Source organism: Osmerus eperlanus, chromosome 12, assembly GCF_963692335.1.
Source record: "Osmerus eperlanus chromosome 12, fOsmEpe2.1, whole genome shotgun sequence".
Lineage (NCBI taxonomy): Eukaryota > Metazoa > Chordata > Actinopteri > Osmeriformes > Osmeridae > Osmerus > Osmerus eperlanus.
Window position 1 is genome coordinate 452,539 of NC_085029.1, and position 18,970 is coordinate 471,508.

The 18,970-nt window shown below is 40.4% G+C and overlaps 2 protein-coding genes across 4 annotated transcripts in view; one reads left to right on the forward strand and one right to left on the reverse strand.

Annotated features, from left to right (window-relative positions):
• LOC134031502 (sperm axonemal maintenance protein CFAP97D1-like) overlaps window positions 1-18,970 on the reverse strand; it is a 63,611-nt gene that overhangs the window by 27,706 nt on the left and 16,935 nt on the right. The window lies entirely within an intron of this gene.
• LOC134031495 (glycylpeptide N-tetradecanoyltransferase 1-like) lies at window positions 749-17,642 on the forward strand. 3 transcript variants are annotated; one of them, XM_062475139.1, is made up of 12 exons: window positions 749-801; window positions 924-1,032; window positions 2,429-2,573; window positions 2,742-2,860; window positions 10,228-10,319; window positions 10,420-10,536; window positions 14,112-14,282; window positions 14,430-14,538; window positions 14,942-15,112; window positions 16,875-17,042; window positions 17,196-17,333; window positions 17,473-17,642. In XM_062475139.1, exons 1-12 carry the CDS (start codon window positions 773-775, stop codon window positions 17,491-17,493), a joined length of 1,389 nt encoding a protein of 462 aa, XP_062331123.1. In that variant the 5' UTR covers window positions 749-772; the 3' UTR covers window positions 17,494-17,642. The 3 variants fall into 3 exon arrangements, with proteins under 3 accessions (XP_062331123.1, XP_062331122.1, XP_062331124.1); XM_062475138.1 differs by lacking the exon at window positions 17,473-17,642 and having other exon boundaries at window positions 17,196-17,378; XM_062475140.1 differs by lacking the exons at window positions 14,942-15,112; window positions 17,473-17,642 and having other exon boundaries at window positions 17,196-17,378.

Genomic DNA, 18,970 nt, shown 5'->3' on the forward strand with positions numbered 1-18,970 from the left:
TTAGAGCCACGCACTTCTGATCATTGATCTTCTGCTGTACTTTCTATATGCACTATTTGTATGCGCTATTTGTATGTCACTTTGCATACAGCATCAGCTTAATTAATCAAATGTAATGTACTGTATTATCCAGAACAATTGTGGGTCCCAGTGTAAAGTGTTATGAATATCAATCGGAGGAGAATTTGCAGATTGGGAGATTGGTGACTGAGTAAATGATTAGATAAGTAAAATTGAATATTTAACCTCTGTAATTGTATGCTTTCTTGTGTAAGAATCCAAACCTATAACTTTAGTGTGAATTACACTAACCCTTTGAATTAAGACTAAAAAGGACAAAAAGAAATATTATGACACCAACTAACAAATGCAAATATGTTATATTTAGCTATCACATCATTACAAAACGATGACACAGCCTGGTAAGCTTGCACAGCCTAATACTGTAATGTCAAATGGTTTGTGATAGGTAACTTCTGATTAAGATTATCATGTCATGAAGATTAGTGCATACTACAAATAAGTAAACAGTTAAAAACAATGTTTATGAAGGACCAAAAGCACACCAAAAAAACAGAACAGAAAAAAAAAAAACATAAAATGAATGGACCTCAGATCAGCATTTCCCCATTACAGAGCCAGTTGAAGTAAGTAGTAAGCATTGTTTTCCGTTATGAGTGGGGAGTGGTAGGTTCGGGTGTGTAGGTGCAAAGGCGGCTCCTCGCCTCCTTTCACTGCAAGATAAAGACCCCCACAAATAATCACAAGTGTCATGCAGAAGACAGTTGGAGTTTTTCTTTAGTAAGTCTCTGCTTACCATGGCTGACTCAAACATTCTGTATGTTTTCTCTATCCTTACTTGTTTATTTATACCAATATATTCTATAGAAATGTTTGTCATCTTGTTGATTGTTTTCACATAGTGAGAAGCGTGGCGAGGACAAGGACATCAAGACTTCTAGAAAAAAGAAACCGAAGAATGTTAAAGAGGACCCCTGGAGACCTGATGGAGACAGAGACCCTTTTGCTATGGTGTGTAGAAGGCCAGTTTACAGTGAGTCTGTAATCTACAGTCTGTGTGCTGTAAAAATCTGCTTAGATGCTTTGAGGATACATATATTTTAAGAATAATGGGCCTCATTCACCAAATGTTCTTAAGAACAAATCTGTTCTTAAACCCCACTTACGCAGTTTTAACGAAGTATCTGGCATTCACCAATGTTTTTTAATTTGGGATTTGTTCTTAGGTAAGAACAGAATTTACGCACACCCAAGAGCACTCTTACACACAATTGAGAGCTGACATGTTTGCGCAAAATAAGTAATTATATCGTTTTCGCCCGTTCTAATTTAAAATAGAATATTTCTCTCCTTTATAATTTTGCAACTAATAATTTTAATTACTTTACACATAATTAATTACTTAATTTTTGTTTTTTTTAATAAATAAACACTACACTTACACTTCTGCTCATTTGTAAAGCACTTTAAATTGCCATTGTGTATGCATTGTGCTAGGCCTATATAAATAAACTAGCCTTGCTTTGCCTTCAATTCACATCAATTATGTTAACGGGGAACCTTGCCATCCAATAATAAGTGACTTATCACGGTATTTATAGGCCCAAAGTAGGCCTATTCCGCACACTAGGACTACGCCACACAATGGTGTATTTTTTGCTGCTGCAAAATTTTACTGATCGTGCCCTGAGGAGGGAACACATCTTCCGTGACCATACCGATTTATTTGCAGAGTGACGAGTACCTGTTGGGATGCTTTAGGCTACCAAGAGCAGTCCTCATGGATATTTGTAACAGTCATCTGTCTTCTATTTTTTGAAATATGTTTTTTTTCCCTCAGATTTCAGATCAAACCATTTATTTTTCACTTCATAAGTTCTGCGCCCTTCTCCAGATACAGCGTTCACTGCATAAGTAATTGCATTCCATGCATCTGTTTTATTTATATCCACCGCTGACGCTAAATATGATGTGTCGTTTGTCGCTAACTTCTTGCAGCAGTACCTCCACTTCAGAATTACTAAAGTTTTTCTTTCTTTTGGAATCGAGGCTTCCACCATCTTTACGACGTCTTTTCGACATTTCTCTGAGTTTGCACACGGCCATGCCATCTCATGCCCTTTTATGGGAATTAACTGGGCGTTTACCTATGCTAAATAGGAGCAATGGGGCACGAGCTTTCAATTTACGACATATTGGGATTCATCATTCTAAGACCACACCTGCGAACAATTCTGATGTTTAGGAACACGTCATGAATAACACGTAGACTTTTCTTAGGAACTTTCTTAAGAACAAATTTAAGAAATAACTGTTCCTACAACACAACACTCCCTCAATGTATATGGAGCCTGTTCCAGTGGTTGTGTGGGTCATCAGCGTCTTGTCTCTCTCCCACCTCCTGCAGCTAGATGCTCTCCCAGAGGAGAAGCAACAGGAGATCCAGAGGGCCCTGCACCTCTTCTCCCTGGGTGGGGGACTCCCTAAGACACTGGAGGAGGCCAGCAAACACACATATCTATTCTGGGACACACAGCCTGTCCCAAAACTAAGTATGGAACAAACCTAATCCACAATACGTGTTTAGGGCTGTGGAGTGCTAAATAGGATGTTGAGACAGAGATAAAAGGGTGAAAACATCTCTCTCCTACTCTTTGTCTGCCTTCCTTTACTTTCATCACTCCTGCCGCTCACTTTTCTCGGTTGTTTTCTCTCCCCAGGCGAGGATGTGACCTCCCATGGTCCTATAGAGGAAGATAAGACTATCTTTCGTGAGGAGCCTTATTCTTTACCAAAGGGTTTCCTCTGGGATTCCCTGGCTCTGTCTCGCCCTGCAGTGGTAAGTGACACTGCTCTCCTCCTGGGTAGAATGTTTATTGGGTGTGCTTTGCCTTCGGCAAGGGCACAACCTTTGTCCTCTCACATATATATTTATTATTATTGTGAGAATGCTGTTAAGCATTCTCACTATTGTTTTCCTGTTTCTCTTTATTGTTGGAATGCTGCTTCAGAATTCCAAGTATTTTTCTTTGAATCTTTAATCAACTTATTTTTCTTCTATTTCTTCCGTGGCACCTTTCAGCGCCTTCAAATCTTCAGCTATTAAAACCGTTCAGCTATCAAACAATTCAGAAGTTTCAGGCCATGGGTGCTATGACTTTTCAGCTTTGTACCTCTTATGCTTGAATTAATATAAATCAATATTCATAATATTTTTTACATGGGTTTCCAATGGAGTTTTCTTTCAAATCCTCTCAAACTTCTTCAACTTCCAAATCCTTCTTCTTCCTCAATCTTTCAACTAGAGCCACCATTTAAACTTTAAAATGTTGACAAAACCCTAAACTATTTTTAAATAATTCAGCTTTTTGATATCTATTCAACTTTTTTCAATATCACTGATTATGTTTCATTACTTTTTCAAACCGTTTCTGAGATTTACATGGGTGTGTTCGTGAAAGCCTAGAGTGCAGACTGAAACGCTTAGAGTGGAGTGGAGCTTCGGATGTCGTTGAAAAAATATTTCTAGTTTGCCAGCATTGCCACAATTTTCGCTCTTCATGCTTCGTTTTTGGATCAATAGATAGCTAATTTTGTGCTGGTCGTAGACAGTTGTCTGTTGAATCCAACAGACGTACACATTTGTTCAGAGCCCCACGAAAGCGAGACAAAGTCCAACTCTCGCCCCATAGAGACCAATTCAAATCTGGTGACAAAATCGTGAGAGAAAGCAGAAGGAACACGTTTTTGAAACTGCAGGTAGAGTCGTATTTCTGACTGCACAGACATATAAAGAATATCTCTGGTTTCAGCAGTCTTGGGTCTCGGAAAATATCCTTATTTTTTGGATTGGACGTACAGTTTTGCGTCTAGGTTAACTTGTTTGAGGTGTGGATTCTAGCTACATTTCTGTTATTCTCTAACCTCAGTGCGTTAGCAATCATAGCTGCACCATCACCGTGGCAACGACAGACACGCACCACTCAGTCTCTCACACAGGTGATTGGTGCGTTTACTTGACCATGAGAAACCCGATTACTAGCAATTGTCGGTTTATGCCAATAATACGATTACTCCGTTTACATGTGTAATTGGGTGTGCTTTGCCTTCGGCAAGGGCACAACCTTTGTTCTCTCACATATATATTATTATTATTATTTCTTTTTGCCCCCCTAAAACTCAGTCAATATTTGGCCTACATAGGCAACATAGGTGTCAAAAGTTTCGTCTTGGTAGCGATTGAGTTGCTTCTATTGGAATTTACGTTCCGTTGCATGGTTTAGGCTCAAGTTAAGTTTTTGTGGCGAAAAGTGAAGCTAACGGTGGCTAATTTGCTAGCCACAGTCACTGACGTTACTAACGTCACTACGTCACTAACGTCACGAAAACACGCGTGACTACCTTTGGCAGAACATTCATTTCGCATCTGTTAACTTGGGGGATAGCTAGGCTAACTATAGCTTTACTCCGAAACGCCACAAGCAAAGAGGCCAGGGTGATAACTATTTACTCATTTTACTTTGTGATATGACACACAATTGTGATGTGTAATGTACAATATAAGCTGATATTATTAAGGAAGTACATCTACTTTCGGAAACAGTAGTCTACTATTTCACTGAAGTATTAGCATCATGACATTAGCCTGTGTTGCCCGGGCAACACATACTACAGTGGTCTATGATGTATCTGTTTTCAATCGTTAAAATAAACATTCCTCACATATACATTTTTGTTGTAGGATTTATTCTGACATTAGTAAACGATTTGTTGGTGAAATTACCATTACCTGTGGTTTCAAACCAGTGTAGCTCACTGCAACGCTGTAGCTACGCGAGACACACTACAAAAACATCTACAGTACACAGCTGTTTAGGAAGTCAAACGGCGACAGAACATGTTCGGCACTCCCCTTACTTAAATCAAAAGTCTATCTAACTACTAATCTGAACTTCATTGCCACAGCCTAAACGTTGTCAATCTGTTCATGAAAATAATTAATTTCAGCCTAAACCGTACAACGGAACGTTAAATCCAATTCAACCAACGCAATCGCTACCAAGACGAACACAGCAGTAGTCTACTGTACTGTACTGTAGTAGTACAATTTACCGGGGCAGCTTCTCCACACAGGGCTATATCGCATTTTGCGTTGTTACTGACAATGATCGCTACCAGTGAGCTTTTTATGAATGAGCGATTTTCCAATAAATAAATGTCAAGCTTATTTACGTTTTGGGGGGCATATTTTCAGTTAGCAGATGGTACTGTTTGAATCGCGATTCCATCTTCTACTGCCGGGTAACGTCGTAGAATAATCTTCAAAGGGGGTTCTTTATTAATGAATGAATGCAATGAGTACGCTAAATGCCTGAAAATATCATGAGAAGGGAAAAACTTAAAATGACGTTTAAGTCATAGAGATTAGGTCAATTTTTACACCGGTCTGCCAAATGTATTCGTTTTGATTCAACGATGAGGCTGCCTCTTGCAGGGGAAATGAGAAGACATCTATTTCATTCTACACTTCACTCGTATTTTCAGTTGTAAATGAGCAGCAAAAAAAAGCTTTTAAATCTATGTAATCTTTATAAATAATAAGTATGCATTTTTATATAAAATATACAGAAATATCAGTTGTAAAAATGTCATTCAAAAACGGACCCCTGTGCAACCGACGAAAGCAAGCACACCCTACAATTTCCCCAGAAATTGTACCCTCTCTAGTTAGTTATGCGATTACTCAATAAACGCGTCTACATGATTCTTTTTTATTAATCGTTGTATGCTCTGTAATGTTTCAATAAATCTCAGGCACGGTAAAATTGCTTTTATATACTTTAGTAAATATATGTCTCGGTTACAATAGTTTGCGTCTCATGCTAACACCGCCATATCTATTTTCCTCTCCCGCTGCTTCTGCAGTCTCAACACCACAAACCAAACTAAAACGCCCTCTTGTGGACGAAATAAAACAATGTCTCCTTACAAACTGAGACACATCACATGTGGAGATATTCTAACAATTCTAACATCACATGTTATAAATCATGAACATTACATGCTCCACGGACAAAACTTGCACCATCATCCTTCTGCAACAAAGTGTCGCCGTGTCTTCCTGTATCGGCCCTACTGCTATATGTTTCATTCCATCAACACATTGAATCCTACTAAGAAAGCCGAGTAAACGCACTCAATGGTAGGCTACATCTGCTACTGCTATTACTATCCCAACTATAATTTCAGCTGTTAAAACGATAATATTCTTGTTACGACTAGCTAGCCTACTTCTTCTGTTAACAGTTCAGCTTTCAGCTTCTCCCGCATTGTAGGCTATTTTAGCTCTTTGTTAGATGATGCAGTTCAGCTTCCACACTGCCTCTTTTGTGTGACTCACACATTTTTGAAATTCATTTCAGCTTTCAGCTTGCGGGTATTTTCTCATTTCTCACTTTTATACTTTTTAAAATATTAAGGTTTTTGTGCAAATTATTCTCCCTTTAAAAGTAATGGTAAATCCTTTCAAATCATTGTTGGAATGCTGCTCCAGCCCCTTTCAAAAATACCTTTCGGTTGCTTTGAAGCTTCAGCTTATAACTTTCTACTAAATGTTCACTATTTTCAGCTTTTTTAGCATGGTCAGCTATCCCCATTCAGGTTTTCAGCATTCTCACTGCTGTTTCGCAGGAACAGCCTTTTTTAGTTATTGTTTATTTTCGCGCCCCTAAAACTCAGTCAATATTTGGCCTACATAGACAACCTAGGTGCCAAAAGTTTCGTCTTGGTAGCGATTGAGTTGCTTCTATTGGGATTTACGTTCCGTTGCACGGTTTAAGTAGAAATTAAGTTTTTGTGGCGAAAAGTGAAGCTAACGGTGGCTAACTTGCTAGCCACAGTCAATGACGCTCCTTACGTCACTAACGTCACGAAAACTTGCGTGACTACCTCTAGCAGAACATTAGTTTAGCAGCTCGTTAACTTCTGGGAGATAGCTAAGCTAACTGCTTTACTGCAAGGCAGCTGCAGAAACGCCACAAGCAAAGAGGCCAGGGTGATAACTATTTACTAATTTTACTTTGTGATATGACACACAATTGTGATGTGTAATGTACAATATAAGCTGATATTATTAAGGAAGTACATCTACTTTCGGAAACAGTAGTCTACTATTTCACTGAAGTATTAGCATCATGACATTAGCCTCTGTTGTCCGGGCAACACATACTACAGTGGTCTATGATGCATTTGTTTTCAATCGTTAAAATAAACATTCCTCACAAATACATTTTCGTTGTAGGATTTATTATGACATTAGATTACAAGTAAACGATTTGTGGGTGAAATTATCATTACCTGTGGTTTCAAACCAGTGTAGCTCACTGCAACGCTGTAGCCTACGCGAGACACTACAAAAACATCTAACTACTGTACACAGCTGTCTTTTAAGGAGTGAGTTCTAAATATTACCGACGCTTCCACCAGAGTGAGTTATTTTTCCAAAACGGATAGCGTTTTTCATATAGTTTTTGTCTATCGGAAAATAGTCGGTTGGAATGTTCAGAATCACACGTGTGACGGTACTCTGTGGGGCCCGCTTTCGAACGATCACATATGTGTGACGCTACTCCTTAACGGGTTAAGAAGTCAAACGGCGACAGAACATGTTCGGCACTCCCCTTACTTAAATCAAAAGTCTATCTAACTACTAACCTGAACTTCATTGCCACAGCCTAAACTTTGTCAATCTGTTCATGAAAATAATTAATTTCAGCCTAAACCGTACAACGGAACGTTAAATCCAATCCAACCAACGCAATCGCTACCAAGACGAACACAGCAGTACAGTAGTGTACAGTACAGTACACTAGTACTGTACCGTAGTAGTACAATTTACCGGGGCAGCTTCTCCACACAGGGCTATATCGCATTTTGCGTTGTTACTGACAATGATCGCTACCAGTGAGCTTTTTATGAATGAGCGATTTTCCACTAAATAAATGTCAAGCTTATTTACGTTTCGGGGGGCATATTTTCAGTTAGCAGATGGTACTGTTTGAATCGCGATTCCATCTTCTACTTCCGGTAACGTCTTAGAATAATCTTCAAAGGGGGTTCTTTATTATGAATGAATGCAATGAGTAGGCTAAATGCCTGAAAATATCACGATAAGGGAAAAACTTAAAAGGACGTTTAAGTCATAGAGATTAGGTCAATTTACACAGGTCTGCCAAATGTATTCGTTGATTCAGCTATGAGGCTGCCTCTTGCAGGGGAAATGAGAAGACATCTATTTTATTCTACACTTCACTCGTATTTTGAGTTGTAAATGAGCAGCAAAAAAAAATCTTTAAAGTCTATGTAATCTTTATAAATAATAAGTAGGCATTTTTATATAAAATATACAGAAATATCAGTTGTAAAAATGTCGACATGAACGACGAGCTCTCCCTCACGGCCCACATTGCTGCGGTCTCCCGGTCGTGTAGATTCACCCTCTACAACATCCGGAAGATCAGGAGATACCTGTCTGAGCACTCCACCCAGCTGCTAGTCCAAGCACTTGTCCTCTCCAAGTTGGACTATTGCAACTCGCTGCTCGCTGGTCTCCCAGCATGTGCAACCCGCCCTCTTCAGAGGATTCAGAACGCAGCGGCCCGCCTGGTCTACAATCTACCCAGACGCTCCCATGTTACCCCGCTCCTCATCTCTCTCCACTGGCTACCTATCATGGCCCGTATCAGATTCAAGACCCTGGTATTGACCTTCCGAGCAGTGAACGGGACTGCACCCGTCTACATCAAGTCTCTCCTGCAGCCCTACACCCCCACCCGTCACCTACGGTCTTCTTCAGACAACCGCCTGGTGGTCCCACCGTTCAAGACCGCCCGGTCCCAACACAAGCTCTTCTCCTGTCTGGCCCCCCAGTGGTGGAATCAACTCCCCACTTCCATCAGAGACACCGACTGTCTCTCCACCTTCAAGAAAAGGCTCAAGACGCACTTGTTCCGGGAGTACAACGGTACTTAGGAATGGTTCGCTTGACCCGATGTTAGTTTCCTCAAGGATCACAATGACTCTTGCTTAGAGACTTGTTGCTCTTGTGGTTAGTGGTAACTGACTTAAATTTTTGTACTCGCTGTGATATATTGTTTTATTATTGTTGCTTGCTTTTTTTTCCACAGGTACACTTGCACTTATAGCAGCTCATGTTGTTTAATTGTAACTTGTTTAACTACATGCTCTTATGGTTCTTCCCTTTGGCACTTATTTTGGTTGTTCACAATGTGTGCTTCATGTTTTGGCTACTCGCAATGTTTTGTGGCTATCTCGTTGTTATGATCAGTGACCTATGCACTTTGTAAAGCTCTCTCTTGGAAGTCGCTTTGGATAAAAGCGTCTGCAAAATGAATAAATGTAAATGTAACAAAGGCATATGGGAAATAGGGAAATTCTGTTTCGTTATTTAAAAGCGAATTTGCTTTTACAACCGATATTCTGCTGCTTTCAAAAGTGCTGGCTAGCTAACAGAACGACAATATAAAGTGGATACACTTTCAGTGTAGATCAGTGAATTTTGTTACATAAATTAACATGTTTCCTGATGTCAAAACTGCCTAAATAGCCTACCACAATTGAACTAATGCGATTAACAAATGCCTTTGCAATGAAACAAAGCGCAGTAAGGGAAATTCTGTTTCGTCATTTAGAAGTAAGACAATTTAACAGAAGTAAGACAATTTAACAGGGAACCAATATAATGCATTTTGATCAACATAACATAAGCAATTGATAATGTAACAAGACAAAAGAAGACTACATTATCATTTGCATGAAGGTACTAACTAGAGCATTGGCAATTTGTTTAAAATAATGCAAAATTGCTTTTATGATGTGCATAAGTGACTAGAATAGATGAGGTTGAAGTACTTCAGAGATGACAGAGTATTTCAATTTCTTATCTGAGAAATAAAGGTACCAAAGCCACTGAGAAGAACTGTATCTGTATTTGTGTGTTTCACTGACATCTTAAGCACCAACTGCATCACGGGCACTGTGCACTAGTAAGATACATTATAATGTGTCATTCGTATGGAGTTGTTTTTACTGTTTGAGCAAAGCATCAATTAGACATTCTGCAAAAAATGTATGTATCTTTCACTCTGTCCATTTCTTTCTCTCTTCCCATTTAATTCTCTGTGAAAGATGAATGAGCTGTGCAAGTTCCTTAATTCAAACTATATGGAGAACGATGACAATACCCTCAGTTGTGACTTCTCTCCTGAATACCTTTCATGGTAAGTAGTCAAGTGTAGAATGTAACACTTTGTAGGTTTTAATGACTAAAGTTTTTGAGCAGATCTGACTCTTTCCCTTCCTTCACTGTCTGTGCCACAGGGCCCTGTGTCCTCCTGGCTGGCAGCCCCAATGGCACTGTGGAGTGAGAGGGAACACCAATCAGAAGCTAGTTGGCTTTGTTGCTGCGGTCCCTTCTAATATTAGGACGTATGATACGTAAGTTATGTGACACTTTTTATGAATAATTTGACAGTAAACACAGCTAATGGGATTGTTTGGTAATAGTGTATGAAATAACAGTAAACAGCAAATGTTTACTCCTCGACAGGTCTGCAAAAGTCTTTGTAAACCGAGATTTGTTAAAACGTTTGTTAACCGAGACCATAGGTCGAGGTTTACAAACAAATCGTTTTAACAAATCGAGGCGACAAAGCGTTTGCTGACCTGTCGAGGAGTAAACATTTGGTTTCTTATATACTACAACAATACGTGGGAAGATCCCAAATCAAACACGTCGAATCTGGAGCAGACGCCATGTTGTCAGAGCAATAGTGATGGGTCGTTCGCGAACGATCCGGCTCTAAGAGCCGGCTCTTGAAGGTGAATGTCGGGAGCTGGCTTGCATATCTGAAGAGCCGACTCTATTTTTAATAGATTAATACAGCCTATAAAAACTAAATGATTATGAAATAATGAATTTTAATTGTATTTAAAATAATTGACTAATTCAAAGAACAAAAAAATACTTGTAGGCTTAAAGGCGCACACGATCATCCTCACATTCTGTTCCTGTCAATCCTGCATGAGGGAGGGCCGAGCCAACTCACACACAGTCAGAGAGTAGTCAAAACTCGGAGGAGAGCCATGACAAATCAATGCATTTTTAAAGATATGTGGTTACGGTCGAGTATGATTTCATTTCATAATTTAATTCAAATTGTTTTCACACCTATCATAGTCAAATTCATAGTTAAAACATGTATTTTTTAAAGAGCCGTTCGGGAGCCAAAAGAGCCGTCTCTTTTTAGTGAGCTGAGCCATACGAGCCGGCTCACGAAAAAGAGCCGGAATGCCCTAGCCTGGCTGCCAGCCCAACTTCGTCCCGCCCACAAAAAAATGTTGTTGGGAAGTTGGGTCTGGAGGGTCTCGTATTGGGGACAACTACAGAAAACCAGAATCTGGGCGGACCAATGAAATTGCCAGGGCGGGCTTTATACGATGATGGACAGATGATCAACAGTAACGTAATCACCCACGTCACAAAAGAGCGCTTAACCCTTGTGCTGCCTTCGGGTCACATGACCCAAAGGTTCATAACGAACCATCGTTGTGTTTACCCAATTTTACCCAATACAAAAACAAATAAAAATCATTTTCTTTTAACCTTCGCAATGTGGAGGGTCTGAGACAGCCTGACGGTTAAAAGAAAATGCTTCACTTTGTTTTTGTATGCGGTAAAGTTGTCACAATACGACGGTGGGTAACAATGACTGATGGGTCAGAATGACCCGAAGAGAACACAAGGGTTAAGTTGAATTCGTTTTGAACAAACATGGCTACCGCTGGAGATCTGGGATGTTATGATTCTGCCATCGAGTCTGTTTTAGAAGACATCGACAGCGCATTAATTTTGAAAGAGGAACAGAGAAACGCAATCAAGGCATTTGTCGATGGAAAATATGTTTTTGCCGTCCTTCCTACGGGATTCGGTAAAAGTTAACATACTACGTTGCTCTGATTGGTTGTAGATCTATCCAATTGAGCGAAGAGGCATTTGTTTTCCAGGTTCGTTTGAAACACGCCCCATAGTCACAGCCCAACGGAGAGTTCTCAGACTCATATTCTGACTAGAATTATGAGTATGACAACGTCAGGCTAGGAATGCCCATCACTACAGAGCAATCAGCTGCACTTGCACTGGTGACGTCACTACATCTCCAAGGCAACATATCAACAACATCAATTCGTCTTCTGTCTGCTTCAGATACTTCTTTAAAACGGGAAGCGATTGCGGCGTTTGCGTATAGACAAGTTTACTCGCCAGGGGGCCGCCATAACTCCGCCATAACTCTACACAAATGCATTTCATTTCCGCCGGAAGTGGTTTGCAAAGCGTCTGCCGGTGTAAACACAGCGATGTTGATGCTAGCTTGGGATCACGGTTCTACTACTTTGACATACTTGTCGTTTGACATTTACTACTGGATAAGTTGCCAACGTCGTCGCCATACTTTTAAGTACATTTTAGAGTAGATTTATAGTTATAAAGCTTTTGCCAGTCCATCATTTTGTAGCTTTTAACATGGAGCAAAGGCAATGTCAGAAGATGACTTTAGTCGGTGATTCATTAGAACATTTGTTGTCTAGCTCTTCAATCCCTCAGCAAAATGTAGGCTAATTATTTGGCTAAAGGATGCCACACGTATCAGACAGAAGTTGTTCTATAAATTCGTAGCCCGACAATAAAAACATTTATAGTCGGTTGACTGATCGCGTTGTTGTACCCAGTCAAAGGAATAAACATACAGGAACATCATGAACATTCAATGGTCTTGCCAGTTATCCTGGCAAAACATGTAGCATAATGTTCTTTATTTATTGCCAGGACACGGTCCAAGTAGCCTAGGTATACATAACATTGAAAGCTAGCGTTAATTCGTTTGGAATTTCTAGGCTATTGATGTTACATGTTGATGTTCAGCCTATTCAATTTAACAACTTCAGAAGGACAAGACAGGCAGTACACTGTTATCCTTATTTAAGTGGCTTGTCACTGCCTGAAGTGCCTACTTATCTATCTATTCTTCCTATGAACCCGGTTATGACTGCTTTAAACAAGCGGTTGGCTACACACCTCATGCCGGGCTTTTACAGATGTGTGTATTGGCACTTTGAAAGGTTTGAATTATTATATCCACATATCAATGTATAATTATTAAATCCACTGCAACAATAGGACAAAGGAACACCAACAAAATGTGAATAGCCTACAAACAATAAGCGTACTACTGTAGTATAACTGTAACAGGCTAGAGGCGATTCTAGGTTTTAAAACTGGTGGTCGTAGCACTCTATCTAACCACTCGTTCAGGTGCTTTCTCGAGTGTTTGCAACCAACTACCGCACACGTCGTTCCCGAACCACTTTTCTTCATGTTGTAAATTGTATATCCTCTTTGTCACTGCGATATCAGTGCTTTGTCGGCACAACGGAGCTAGCTAGCAAAACAAACCCAGCCCGCCAGAACGGAAGTTAATTGCATCGAAGGGAGGAGTTTAGGAAGTAGAGCGGAAACGGCTCATAAACTTGTCTATATGGCGCAACCATATTTGGTTGTTTTAGTTTTTTTTTAGGCAATTTAGGTTACTTTGTTGCCGAGCAGATGCCACGTTGTTAAGGTCAATGGCTACATCTCCAAGGCAACCGCTTGTTGCTAGGTCCGTAAAAACGTTTATTTACCTCTGCGAACTTTCAGTAGGTAACTTCTCAAAAGTTAATAAATCCGTTTATATATATATATATAAACGGATTTATTAACTTTTGAGAACGTCTTCTGGACCAATAGGAACAGCGTATTGGTCCAATTATTACACTAGTATATAAGAAACCTTTTTGAAGCCTTGTACAGTCAAAGGTCCGACACTACAGAAATTTCTCAGAAAATATTAATTCTGATGTTGTAGTCCACCAGATCTGAAGGATATCATCATGGATGTTTACAGTGGTTGTAAAAACATCTGTCTCTCAAATTACATCCAAAGGTAGTCGTTAAGAATTTATGTATTTTCTAGGGAGAAGAAGATGGTGCAGGTGAACTTCCTCTGTGTTCATAAGAAATTGCGTGCCAAACGGATGTCCCCAGTTCTGATCAGAGAGATCACCAGGCGGGTCCACCAGCAGGGCATCTACCAGGCAGTTTACACAACCAGTGTGGTGCTGCCCAAGCCTGTAGTGACTTGCAGGTGAGGTATAAACATATGCACGACCACATATGCATATTTAAAACAGCTGGTTAAACTAGTAGGAACATTGACCACCTGCTTCATTAACCAACACCCACACACACTAAGTACAACATCTGTACTAGATTGTGTTTTTTACTCTGTTAGATACTGGCATCGCTCTCTTAACCCTCGAAAGCTGACGGATTTGGATCTCTCAAGTCAGGGAAGGAATATGACACTCCAGCGCTCCCTGAAGCTCCACCGCCTGCCTGAGGTTAGTGCATGGTGACACCTATAGGTTAGATATAGAAAAATATCCCAATCTTTGTATTTAACCCTCGTGCTGCCTTCGGGTCACATGACCCAAAGGTTCATAACGAACCATCGTTGTGTTTACCCAATTTTACCCAATACAAAAACAAATTAAAATAATTTTCTTTTAACCTTTGCAATGTGGGGGGTCTGAGACAGCCTAGCTGTTAAAAGAAAATGCTTCACTTTGTCTTTGTATGCGGTAAATCTGTCGCAATACGACGGTGGGTCACAATGACTGATGGGTCAGAATGACCCGAAGATAACACAAGGGTTAAGCAGGTTTTATTTTACACAATTCTTGACATCTATTGTATTAATTAATCTGTCTATATTATTGTTCTCTATTCATCATTTAATCTTAGGCTACAAAAACTTTAGGTTTGCGGCCTATGATGAGACATGACATAGCAGGGGTACACACCATGCTCCAGAAGCACCTCACCCAGCCCCACCTCGCCCCCATCTTGTCCCTGGAGGAAGTAGAGCACTGGCTTATGCCAAGGGAGACTGTGATTGACACATATGTGGTAGAGGTCAGAATTTGTATCCTTCTCTGTGCCACATTATTATAAGCAAGGTCATACTGTTCAACAGTAGGCTATTTCTCAGTAATGGGGCATGACTGCCTGGTGGAGGTGAGGAGAAACTGCAGTGGGGATGGAGAAATAAGGATGCTGCTGTCAGAGTACCTGATATAATGGGACAGGGGTCTGAAATGTTTTTACGTTGTTAGAAGAACCTGACATTAAACATTTGACATGCATTGCTGTAGAATGATACATCAATAATTGCAGCAATTATTATTTTTAGCAATTTGCTAGTAATAGTAAGTTATAGTAATCTATAATTACATTATACTGTACATATATTGGTTGTGAAACCCAGTCTCAATAGCCCCCTTTAGCTCTGCTTGTTTACACTGAACCAAAACACAGACGGAATAATGCCGCCATTGCATTCCAGCGTTCTGGAATCAAAGGCGTGACTTCAGCGTTGTTGCTATAGTGTGTATTCCCGCCATGCTGGCTCTCCCTTTCACACAGACATGATTGAGCTCTGTGACAACCCCTGCCTTAATGCCAGGGCAATAACGACCCCCCCGTTCTGTGTTCGTACTGTTTATAAAGAACTGCGAGGTGGCATAAAGGTGCAACATCGCTTTGAACAGGCTGTGTATATCAGAATCAGAATAAAGTTTATTGCCAAGTAGTTTACACAACAAGGAATTTACTTTGGTGGACAGGTGCATACAGTAAACAATCTTAAAAAGTGGTTCTTAAATATATACAAAAGTAAGAAATTTACAACAAAATACTAACAATACTGTACAATATAAAATAAAATATGAAGTAAAAGAGTGCAGTAAGGCTGTGTGCCAGAGGAGCGTTAATGTAACGCTCAGTAATTTATAAGTGAGTTAGTGTCAGTTGGGGGACCTGGGCCTTGTTGATGAGACCAGCTGCAGATGGAAAGAAACGGTTCTTGTGGCGTGAGGTTTTGGTCCTGTTGGACCGGAGCCTCCTACCGGAGGGGAGTGGCTGGAACATTGTGTGTCCAGGGTGGGAGGAGTTGGCAACAATCTTCCTTGCTCGCCGCAAGGTCCTAGAGGCGTGCAGGTCCTCGAGGGTAGGCAGATTGCAGCCGATCACCTTCTCAGCAGTGCGGATGATACGCTGCTTGGCAGTGGCAGCAGCGTACCAGATGGTGATGGAGGAGGTGAGGATGGACTCAATGCTGTGTAGACGTGCACCATCATTGTTTTTGGCAGGTTGAACTTCTTCAGTTGCCGCAGGAAGTACATCCTCTGTTGTGCTTTCTTGGTGCGACAGCTGATGTTCAGTTCCCACTTGAGGTCCTGGGAGAGGATAGTACCCAGGAAGCGGAAGGACTCCACAGTGTTGACTGGGGAGTCGCACAGGGTGATGGGGCTGAGTGGGGATGGGTTTTTCCAGAGTCCAGAACCATCTCCACTGTCTTTAGAGTGTTTAGCTCCAAGTTGTTCTGGCTGCACCAGGTCACCAGGTTGTCAGCTTCCCACCTGTAGTCAGACTCATCCCCACCAGAGATGAGCCCAATGAGGGTGGTGTCATCCGCAAACTTAAGGAGTTTGTTAAATTAAATAAATACAAATTAATACTGGCCAAGAATTACTACTGTTCATATTTGGTATTGCCTCGTATATGTAATTACAAAATAATACCTTTGAAACTAAGCAACTGATAATGATGTCAATGGTAATCATGATTATTTCTTTGTTGTTCATTGTTGTGACTATAAACTGTATTCTGCCTCCAGGGTTCTGATGGAGCACTGACAGACTTGGTGAGTTTCTACACAGTCACCTCCAAGGTGATGAACCATCCTGTGCACAGTTTCCTGAGGGTAGCCCACTGCTTTTACTGTGTCAGCACAAACACTGTCCTGCCTGAACTTATAGAGGACACACTGGTTCTGGCCAAAACTGTAAGTGTTTTTTCTGTTTACAAGGGTGTTTTGTTAAAGCATTTTGTGTGAATGTTGTATCAGTGCGTTTAGGTTTTAAACCCGTAAATTATAGAAATAAAATAATAAATGCAAATATGCTTAGCTATAATTACCTCTATCTTCTTCTTGAAGAAAGAGTTTGACCTCTTTACTACTTTAGACGTGATGGACAACAGCTCTTTCTTGGAGAAGCTCAAGTTTCACAGAGGAGACAGAAACCTCCATTATTACTTGTACAACTGGAAATGCCCTAGTACTTACCCACATAAGGTAACATACTATTACATTATCATGGTGTTTATAGTTTTCATTTAATTTTCAGTGCTGTATGATACAAACCACAATGTATAATATGTAGATTAAATACAGTTTGTCTGGTCTACTGTTAGTAATGTTTTTCTTTTAACAGATGGGTTTGGTGATAACCTGAGTCAAGCCTGATTGCTCAACGTGAAAGACGGTCCAATTAAAACTTAATTGACAAGAACTAACTCAAACTAAACAATTAAATCTGCACTGCAACTGAAAAAAATAGCAGACTGACATATCAAAGACAGCAAGATCATGTAAAATTCTACACATACAGTCAGGTCCATAAATATTTGGACATTGACACAATTTTCATCATTTTGGCTCTGTATACCACCACAATGGATTTGAAATGAAACAACCAAGATGTGCTTTAAGTGCAGACTTTCAGCTTTAATTTCAGGGTATTTACATCCAAATCAGGTGAACGGTGTAGGAATTACAACACATTTGATATGTGCCCCCCCCCCTTTTTTAAGGGACCAAAAGTAATTGGACAATTGGCTGCTCAGCTGTTCCATGGCCAGGTGTATGTTATTCCCTCATAAAGGGAGTTCGTTATTTCATTGACAAGGAGCAGATAAAAGGTCTAGAGTTCATTTCAAGTATGGTATTTGTGTTTGGAATCTGTTGCTGTCAACTCTCAATATGAAGTCCAAAGAGCTGTCACCATCAGTGAAGCAAGCCATCGTTAGGCTGAAAAATCAAAACAAACCAATCAGAGAGATAGCAAAAACATTAGGTGTGGCCAAATCAACTGTACATTCTTAAATTCTTAAAAAGAAAGAACGCACTGGTGAGCTCAGTAACACCAAAAGACCCGGAAGACCACGGAAAACAACTGTGGTGGATGACAGAAGAATTCTTTCCCTGGTGAAGAAAAACCCCTTCACAACAGTTGGCCAGATCAAGAACACTCTCCAGGAGGTAGGCGTATCTGTGTCAAAGTCAACAATTAAGAGAAGACTTCACCAGAGTAAATACAGAGGGTTCACCACAAGATGTAAACCATTGGTGAGTCTCAAAAACAGGAAGACCAGATTAGAGTTTGCCAAAAAACATCTAAAAGAGCCTGTACAGTTCTGGAACAACATCCTATGGACAGATGAGACCAAGATCAACTTGTACCAGAATGATGGGAAGAGAAGAGTATGGAGAAGGGAAGGAACTGCTCATGATCCAAAGCATACCACCTCATCAGTGAAGCATGGTGGAGGTAGTGTTATGGCGTGGGCATGTATGGCTGCCAATGGAACTGGTTCCCTTGTATTTATCGATGATGTGACTGCTGACAAAAGCAGTAGGATGAATTCTGAAGTGTTTCGGGCAATATTATCTGCTCAGATTCAACCAAATGCTTCAGAACTCATAGGACGGCGCTTCACAGTGCAGATGGACAATGACCCGAAGCATACTGCGAAAGCAACCAAAGAGTTTTTTTAAGGCAAAGAAGTGGAATGTTCTGCAATGGCCAAGTCAATCACCTGACCTAAATCCAATTGAGCATGCATTTCACTTGCTAAAGACAAAACTGAAGGGAAAATGCCCCAAGAACAAGCAGGAACTGAAGACGGTTGCAGTAGAGGCCTGGCAGAGCA

Coding starts and splice junctions, on each gene's coding strand:
- LOC134031495 (XM_062475138.1), top strand. CDS start 773: ATGCAGAAGACAGTTGGAGTTTTTCTTTA. Junction 802..923: donor ACAGTTGGAGTTTTTCTTTA/GTAAGTCTCTGC, acceptor GTTTTCACATAG/TGAGAAGCGTGGCGAGGACA. Junction 2,861..10,227: donor CTCTGTCTCGCCCTGCAGTG/GTAAGTGACACT, acceptor TCTCTGTGAAAG/ATGAATGAGCTGTGCAAGTT.